Raw genomic sequence first — 9,745 nt, forward strand, 5'->3', positions numbered from 1 at the left:
TGCTCATACATAGTTCATTGCTCTGAGAAAGGGGGGAATTTTGTAATACTTCAAAATGGTCATATTATTTGTCTGGTTTAACTGTATAATTGTGGTCATCGTTTTTCATAGGAGAATTTTTACTTATTAGCAAAACCTGTTTTTATAGGGCTTGAAAGGTCTTTCTGCTATTGTAAATTCTGTAAGAGAATACCGTGTTATCTTTATTATGTCATACCAAATCTAACTTGTATTGTCTTTCCTTGTTGACAGAAAGGCAGATTTCCACTTTGGAGGTCACGTCATCCTCCTTCCTGTGAAAATAATATGAACCAGAAGGTGTTAATTTTCCTTCTCCCAAACTTGTTTTTTGGGATATTTCTTTTGGGGTTTTTCTATAAGAGACAAAAAAACCTAACAGGTGAGTAAAGAATTTACCAACAGAAAGACTTAATGTTTTCTAGAACCAGGGACACCTTTCCCAAATGTGTTAGAAAGTAACTATGGAGCCTAAGTGGTAAACAACACTAGGAAAATATTCAAGGCCCTGTCACTGTGATAGCTATCTCAGCAACGTATGAGAGGAAGAGCACTACAAAAATCGGTTGAAATAAGAAATATTAGAAAATCCATCTTGCTTAAAGAAATACTGCTAACATGTTGAAAGTTTTCATTTTAACAAACTTTTCACTAAGCAGAATAGTTTATCGCATGTTTGCCATAGAGGAGTCTGGTGACAGCAAACAAATTTATTTTAGCATCTTCATTAGTTTTTGTATGCAGGGAGCTAGACTGAGTGCTATGGTTGTCACAGACAAAGAGACTTATGTAAGTCTATTTCACACTAATAGTTTAAATTTCTTCCTTAGTTCCAGGTACTTTTCCTGATGCCAGTGAAGATTGGCTGGCAATTCAAAATGATCGCAAAAGCACACTGGCTTCAGTCTGCCAGAAGCAAAATCTTGTTAAATTAAGCAGCAAATTGAATTCTCATGTTGCAAGCCAGCTCTTTGTGGAGCACAAACATAGATTTATCTACTGTGAGGTGCCCAAGGTAGGCTGCTCCAACTGGAAGAGAACTATTTTTATTCTCCAAGCAGACATGAAGGCAGAGGCTTCTGAAATTGAGCATGACCACATCCATCAAACCTCGGTGATCAAAAAGGTGGTGGCTTACCCTCCTGCCATACAAAAGGACTTTCTGAACAATTACACCAAAGTGATGTTCACCAGGCATCCCTTGGAACGGCTGGTTTCAGCTTACAGAGACAAACTTCTGCACTCTGAGCCATTGTACAGTATCACTATTGCTAATGAGATTAGGGCAATGTTCAGGAAAAACAAAAATTCTTCTGAAAAAGTGAGTTTCCAGGAGTTTGTCAGCTTCATTACAGCGAACCCACCAAATAGTCTTGACAATCACTGGAAACCAATGTTTCTGCTCTGTGATCCTTGCAACATTCCCTATGATATTCTGGGTAAGTATGAAACTCTTGGGTTAGATTCTGAGCATGTTCTGAAGGTCATTGGAGCACCAGAGAGCCTGCACTACCCCAGCTTGAAGAGGTATGGCTCAGAGAAACGAACTAATGGTGATATCACCTTGGAGTATCTCAGACAACTAACCTCAGAACAAATTGAGAAAATAAAAAAATTGTATCAAATGGATTTTTTCTTATTCAACTATACTATGAAATATGAGGATTATTTTTCCCTGAATGACTAATGTAGGTTACACAAAGAACAGTTTACTTTTTACAAAATGGGCTGAACTTGTCCTCACAGGTGCCTGATAGGTGGGCTAGTGACTGCTGCTGAGATTTTACTGGTGTTTGGAGACATGATTTATCTTGCTAAGCACTCTTATAACAAATCCCTGCGATGATCTGTTGTACTGTACAGTATTTTATGTATAGAAAATTATTGTTTTCCTGTTGATCATTAATGGCGTATGTTTGTTTCATGAAGACTGTTTATAAATGATAGATTTTGGTCTGTTGGTAAGAGGTAGGGGAAGGACAAAGAATGGGGGGCAGCAATCGCTGCTTGGGGACTGGCTGGGCATTGGTCAGTGGGTGGTGAACAATTACATTGTGCATCACTTGTATATTGTTTTATCATTATTATTATTATTACTACTTTCTCTTCCTGTGCTGTCCTATAAATGTTGTTTTTCACAATGAATATTTTTAGAACACCTTTTTTTATATAAATGATTTAAATTTTTTATTAGAAAAAGACATACGAAGCAATAATCTGCTTTAGAGTCAAACCACTCTCTGTCTCCAAGAGCCTCAATCATGAATCCTGTAGGAAAGGAGCAAATAACTTCAGATGCTTGAAGCTGCATTACACAGAACTTAATGCCTGATTATATTCCCTCTGGCAGTGCTCTCACCACAGCCCACCAGCCTCATCCCTCAAGCAGTACAGCTGGCAGCAATCCAGCCAGGGTTTCCCTTATATCTCTTCAAAATCTTCTGATGAGCAGGTCTGGTATTCATGGTGACCTTGCAAACTCTTTTCACCACCTTTGTGAGCATTGTGGTCTGATTTAAGAGGGAAGGCCTGAAAATTGCATGTTTTTTTAGAGTACTTAGAAGTACCTTCTAAACTGTACAACTGGCGTGGTGCAGTGTCCTGGTTTCAGCTGGGATAGAGTTAATTTTCTTCCTAGTAGCTGGCATAGTGCTGTGTTTTGGATTGAGTAGGAGAAGAATGTTGAAAACACGCTGATGTTTTCAGTTGTTGCTAAGTACTGCTTATGCTACTCAAGGACTTTTCAGCTTCCCATGCTCTGCCAGGTGCACAAGAAGCTGGGAGGGGGCACAGCCAAGACAGATGATCCAAACTGGCCGAAGGGCTATTCCATACCATATGATGTCATGCTCAGTATATAAGCTGCGGGGAGTTGGCTGTGGGGCAGTGATTGCTGCTCGGGACGGGCTGGGTATTGGTCGGCAGGTGGTGAGCAATTGCGTTGCGCATCACTTTGTATGTTATTATTACTATTATTATAATATTGTTATTACTCCTACTACTATTTTACTTTATTTTATTTCAATTATTAAACTGTTCTTATTTCAACCCAGGAGTTTTTCTCACTCTTACTCTTCCGATTCTCTCCCCCATCCCACCGGGGCAGGGGGAGTGAGTGAGCGGCTGCATGGTGTTTAGTTGCTGGCTGGGGTTAAACCACAACATGCAGGATCTAAAATCTCAGTGGAAAGGTGACTTATCTATTCTCCAAAAGCACTTACCACCCAGTCAACTGACTGGCTGGTCAGCAGAGGGGGGACAATATTTGGGCCTGCTGGAGCCCATGAGCCCTGGGGACTTACCTGAGCATGGCACTTAGGTGGAGCTGGATAACCTGAGATAATAAATTTGTTATACCTGTTGCTTTCTCACCTCAGAGGAGACTGAGTGCAAATAAATTGTAGAATTATGGTGAGGGGAGCAATGAAGCATGTGGGAGAAGCAACTCAAACTATTATCCACTTACATTCTCAGGTGGCTTTGGTTTTGGATCACTGAGGGGTCTATAACTGCTACTATATTAAGTACAAGACTTGCCCCATTTTTTTTAAAATCTATTCCCTAGTCACATTGAAAATTATTTTGTGACCATATTAATTGTAGCATGTTTTAGAAACTAATCGTGAGTATTAACACCACCTTTAGGGGCTGTCAGTCTCTCAGGAGGTAACTTGAAAATCTCTCAAATGCACTTAGTTCCTATCAGCCATATCTGCAAATGTACGAAGGCTGGCAGGCTAGTCTTGGATCCAAAGCTGGCTCACAGCTTGTCATTACATAGAAAAGGGCAGCGACAAAATAACTTAATCACACTGCAGCCACCAATCTGTATAGCCATTGCTGCCAGCAGCACAGCCAGAGGAGAGGGAAAAGAGACTGGGAAAAATGGATGCAATGGGATTTGAGTCATGAGGATTGTGAAGAGACCTTCCAGTGCAGGGAGCGGGATGCAGGGGTGGTCTACCCCAGAGGGAAGATGCAGTGATATATTGGACATTAGCTGGAGACACTGATGAGACCCTGGTGACAGGAGGAGGCAGAGGAAGAAGCTCTCTGCATCCCTCCTTGACGGCAGATGGTAGACAAAGCCAGGACTACCGTTCAGTACATCTGGCAGCTCTTGCATGGCTGACTATTCCATAAATGGGGCAGCTTTGGCACAGGGAGAGATCCGAAGTGAGAAGACCAAGCAAGAACAGCAACACAATTTTTTTTTTTTAAATAGCTTGTGATTTTATGTGGAGTGATTCATGGTTCTGGATCATACTCTCACCACCACAATATTTGGTGTCATAGAATCATAGAATCGTGTAGGTTGGAAAAGACCTTTAATATCATCCAGTCCAACCATTAACCTAACATTACCAAGTCCACACTAAACCAATTAAGGGTAGACTAGATTAAACCATGTTCCAAAGTGCCACGTCTACCTGTTTTTTGAACGCTTCCGGGGATGGTGACTCCACCACCTCTCTGGGCAGCCTGTTCCAATGCTTGACCACTCTTTCTGTAAAGAAATGTTTCCTAATATCCAATCTAAACCTCCCCTGGCGCAGCTTGAGCCCATTTCCTGTGGTCTTATCACTAAGTACTTGGGAGAAGAGACCAACACCCACCTCACTACAACCTCCTTTGCCCACAGTCCTACTATCCCCTGACACTGGCGTGCTCATGCTGCCCTGGCAACCCTGTAGTTCATGTAAATTTTTTTTACTTTTTAATTGTGCTGAGGCAGAGGAAGCTGGAAATGACTCCCATCAAAGTTACGGCTGTGCAGAGAGATGCAGTCTCTCTCTCTCTCTTTCCTGAATCAGAGCCATCCCCAGCTACATGCTTCTCCTACTTTCTTTGCCAGACCATGCAGAGGAAGAAGGAAATAAGATTTGCTTCATAGCTTGGTTCTACATGATAGATCCCTCCAGAGCTATAAGCTTCAGCAAAGATACTTAAATTTTCTGGATCCATCAGCCAGCCTAGGAAAACTCTGAAGAAATGATGCTGACAGAGTTTGATAGGTGTCTTTGCTATCAGCACTCTAGTGTTAACACTCCCCTCCCATTTCTTGCTGTTAGATATGAGTGGCTTTCTATTCTTATTTCCTCTTTCACACAGGATCACATATTCTTCCCATAGTGGTGACAAAAATGGATGGCTAATTCATTCATCACAAGCACTAGTCAGTAACAGAAGGCCATCTATTGATGCAGAAAAATGTCTGTAACTATTCACGACAGACTTTCAGATTTGACATTTGCCTATAGGAAACCATAAGTAGCACATGACCTGGAACCACTGGCTGCTGTAATGCTGTTTAGCTGGTGTGGGTCTCAACACAAAAAACTGCAGATGACGTGTGTGCATGTGTGCACAAATACCAACAGTTTTAAAAAGCAGTGTCATACAAGAATGGTATAAATTGTGCATTACCAATGCTAACAAAATGAGAATAATGGGTTGATACCTGTTGGAAAATAGAAAAAATGGACATTACCTTGTAAAGGATCTTGTAACATTCCCCTGCAGGCATCTTTTAATGCTCAGCCCAATTTACTGCATTTCCATTTCTGTGAGCTTGAGAATACTCCTGAACATCCCTCCTGCCCAAGAGCTGCTGTGCAGTGGCGCAGGAGTACATAAGAGCTCTGCAACATGTTTCAGAGTTAATGAAAACAATGGTGACTTGCTATATGTTGTAAAAAGCTTTCACAGCTTGTGAAGATGAGCATGGAAGTTTGGGATGAGCTCAAAAAACGAGTCTGCAGGAGAAAATTGCAAGGTCTTTAGTACTTGCATTGAGTTGGCTGTATTTTTTAGTGATATCTGTCAAGCGGCAATGCTTGCAGAAAACTCTGGTCTATAATATTTCCTAATGTGTGAGCGACTGCCCATTGCCCAGAGCAGAGTGGGGACTGTACCACCTTGTTTATTCCCCAGGTGAACCCTAAGGCCCATTCCACTTGACAGCACTGTAAATTCATCAGTGAAAGGCTTACTGTTATTTCATTCTTGATATTGTAATGTAATCAACGTTGATGAAGGCCCTGGACCTTGTCCTGGTCAGCCTATAAGAACTGCAAGACACCTGTACATTTTAGGACAAAAATTATAAGAAAACTGTCTCTTCATGGTCTGGGAAAGAGATACCCTGTACTGTCTTCCCTACAAGTGTACTGTCCGGAACAAAGGCTCTACACTGATCCGGCCTCCCTCCTGCCTTTGCCTAGAGAAGAACCCCCAGTGGAGCTTCTTTCCTTTGGGTGCTAACTCTGGGTGATGTTTTCCTGGGAGGAAAGTGGGTGCTTGCAGATGGGAGCAGGGCAGTGGCAGTGTGGCATGGCGTGGCTCAGGGCTTGGGCCGCAGGGTAGATTAGAAGGGGTAGACGTTGCCATAATTAATCTTCTGATTTATTCTTATATGCCTGTGATGTGACCATTGCTAGGTTTCACTTCTAATTACTGTAATAAACTGCAGTGAGTTAACACATTAATCTATTTGTTCATCCTCCTCTATAACATCTGTTTAAAAAAAAAAAAAAGACTCGGAGCTGTTCCATCAAATCATAACATAGGCCACACGCTATTAGACAGCAATAAACACAAAGCCATTTGGCTCTGCTTTGGTACATTAATATAAAGCTGTCTCACAGGACTTTCAATTCTTTAAAAGAATTAGCAAATACTAATGAGTGTTCCAGTCTGGAGAAAAGAAGGAGCTAAGCTGGGAAAGGAAGAGAAACAAAACATCTTGCAAAGTCAAACTTGCAGCTTTCCTACAAATCTATCTCTCAGCAGTGAGATAAAAGAGAACTTTCCCATTCTCATGGATATCTACATGCACATCATTTCAGGATAGGTACCTACCAACCTGACATCATACTTTCTTGGTGAAAGTATAACAGATCTGATAGTTGACTAATGCTCTGTGATTGCGGTGTAGGTCTGGCATGATTTTTCCCTGCCGCGGCACTTCTTATATCCCTTCCTTCCAGAACTATATGCTAGGTCATACTTCAGTATAAAACAAAAAGCTATTAAATTATATAACTTACATAAATTAATGCAAACCAAATAAAGTCAAAACAGGGAGAGAATGTACAGATAGAAGTGTCTGAAATTTCAGGAAGTCTTCTTGGAAGTTTTGACCAGGTATCGAATGTACACAGGTGTGCAGTTACAATAGTAAGAACTATTTCTAAAGAAAAAAGTTCAATTGATCATAAATCTCAGTCAGTATACCAAGACTAAAATTCCAGTGAATCAGCAGATCAAAAATGAGTGATACACCACAGGATCAGGTCTGTGAAAAGGAACCGGCTCAATACCATTTCAGCACTACCCATGTACGCCTCACCTTTGCTCACAGCTACTAGAACACATTCTTTATACCTCCAGGATCCTTCTTGTAGCTTCTTCTGGAGATGTACCAAAGCTTAACAAGATGAAAGGGCTTTCTTAAAAAGTCCCATCATCCCACTCTGTAGAGACATTTTTAGCGAGATTATATATCATTCATGGTGTCCCACCAAAGACTCAACAGTTCAGCCATTACTGGAGCTCAGAGCAGAACTCAGCACGAGTACCCAGAGCCAGGTAGGCATACGCTAGTTTATATTTCTATGATTTAGCAGAGGTATGGGGAAAGCGTTTTACTTACAAATCTATGACTAATATCCCACCTCCCACCTCACTTGATTGCATTGTCCCTGCTATTTCCCCCAGATTCCTTCTTCAGCATTCGCCTGAACTGCATGCATGGACTCCTGCCAAGTTCCCACAGTTAGGGGCCACCAAACAAGTGCTGCAGATGCCGACTTATTCAGGCACAGGCTGTTACCATGTGCATGCTGCTGGATGTATTGCAACTATCATAAGAAGGCTTTTTGTGTGAGAAAGTTGTTCAAGCACCTGCTCCATGAGTGAGATATTACTGCAAGGTGAGATGCGAATATAAAGTGAAGGACGTTTTGAAGGTATTTTCCCCCCTAAAAATAAATTCACCTTCCATTCAGATAGCTTTAGTGGGTAAGGGAGAAAGCTAATTTTGGGATCATTGACATCAAGTCTCTGTTAAGCCCCCTCTGTTAATCTCATCAAGCCCCTGTTAATTATAAACCAAAAGGGACAGGAACGCTCTCTCAGGAAGGGCCATCATTGTCTGCAGGGTTAAATTTTGTTTACCCCCAGAGATTTGTTAAGTCTTGTCCCCAGGGGTGCCTCCATGGTAAAGGAACCCCTTGAGACTTCTAGCTTTTGATAAGCATGGAAAAGTAGAGTGATGGAATTGGGAGAGAATCCACCTGACATCTGAATATTAAACAGTTGATTCTGACTCCATCCTGTTCCAGAAAGACAGCATAGGTAAGAAACAAAAACAGGAGAAAATCAATCAAATTAATATAAACAAATTATTATCCTGAAGATTTTCGGTATTCAGCAACTGAATCGTACATTTTTTGTTCTTTGTTTATTAGGTTCCTATCTGGAAGACTGAGATTACGTGTTTGGCTTTTTGGGGGTCTTGCTGCGGAGCAACTATTACTACAGGTAGAGCCCTTCAGGTTTTGTAATTTTAAACAAAGGGTCACAGCAATGCTTTTATTTGTAGTTGTATTGTTTGTTGCTGTGCAGAGCCAGACATGCACTTAGCTGTATACCATGTCAGAATTTGGATTTGTTCCCTAAGTTCCTGTTGCTGTGGTTTACACGCTGCAGGAGTCTCAGGAGTACCTCGTCTCACTGCTGGCAGCTGACGGTGCGCTACGTTAGGCATTTGTTACAGCCTCTGCCAAGGCTTTTCATTCTACTTAGGTTTTGAGGTTTTGCTTGTATCTGAAACAGATTTGCCCCGCACATTCTGCAAACTGCAGGTTTACGAGCTGACGAGAATATTTAGTGTCTCTAAAATTGTAACAATATACATAAAAAATAGCTCTGAAATAGCTGTTTTAACCACTTATTTCATATGTAAACTGTTCTATACATTCTGTATATGAATTTAAGTCTTGCAGCCTTAGCGAAGATCATGTATTGCAATTCCTGTTTGCTTTGCTTCATTTTTTTGTTAATTTGTGTTCTAATAAACCTTGGATTTTGTGAGTTTAGAATATTTTTCTGTCTTTCAGGGCAGCACGCTGTAAGGCAAAGGTGTAATCAGGTCTACCTAAAAGGGCCCATAACTTGAACACACACACACAAAACCCTGCAGTAACAATTAACAATTTAAATTTATCATTGAAGGAGTAGGTGTCTATATTGATTATAATGATCTTGTGGTGTTTGAAGGGTAAAATAGATAAACAAATCAGTACATCAATGAATATTTCCTGCTCTCTCCCCCAGGATAAGGCATAGCCGGTGTGTGCATCCCTATCAGAAAGCAAGGAAGGGATGTACTGTTCAGCTATTGGTAATATTTTACGAGGCTGTACTGCAGCGCTTCATGCTCCTATCTGACTATGGAGACTTCCACACGATGTTCCTGCAGGGTGGGAGACACATGAACTCTGAAAAGCTTGGCAACACTTTTTGATACAGGTATGCAGTAGCAAGCTGATTCGGGTGCTTACACAGCACGACATCAACCTGTCAGAGGAGTGAACATGGCTTATGCTACAGCTATATATGTGGAGTGTTTTCCACATTTGAGTTAAGGCTAAAGAGGACTCTAGATCAAAATTTTTCACTTCCAGGGTTAATGCTCTAGTCTGAAAAGAAAAGTAGGATTTGG

At 41.2% G+C, this 9,745-nt stretch overlaps 1 protein-coding gene across 1 annotated transcript; it reads left to right on the forward strand.

The window, feature by feature from the left end:
* The first annotated feature begins 306 nt into the window (after positions 1 to 306).
* Positions 307 to 1,705, forward strand: LOC104028105 (carbohydrate sulfotransferase 9-like). Its single transcript, XM_075711761.1, has 2 exons — positions 307 to 400; positions 855 to 1,705. The coding sequence occupies exons 1-2, from the start codon at positions 307 to 309 to the stop codon at positions 1,703 to 1,705; spliced, it is 945 nt and encodes a 314-aa protein (XP_075567876.1).
* Positions 1,706 to 9,745: the final 8,040 nt, after the last annotated feature.

Source organism: Pelecanus crispus, chromosome 6 (genome assembly GCF_030463565.1).
Source record: "Pelecanus crispus isolate bPelCri1 chromosome 6, bPelCri1.pri, whole genome shotgun sequence".
NCBI classification, from domain to species: domain Eukaryota; kingdom Metazoa; phylum Chordata; class Aves; order Pelecaniformes; family Pelecanidae; genus Pelecanus; species Pelecanus crispus.

What these genes read in the sequence shown, in the direction of transcription:
- LOC104028105 (XM_075711761.1), top strand. Translation starts at nt 307, where the DNA reads ATGAACCAGAAGGTGTTAATTTTCCTTCTCCCAAACTTGTTTTTTGGG. An exon ending in GAGACAAAAAAACCTAACAG is followed by an intron (nt 401 to 854) that starts GTGAGTAAAGAA and finishes CCTTAGTTCCAG; the next exon opens with GTACTTTTCCTGATGCCAGT.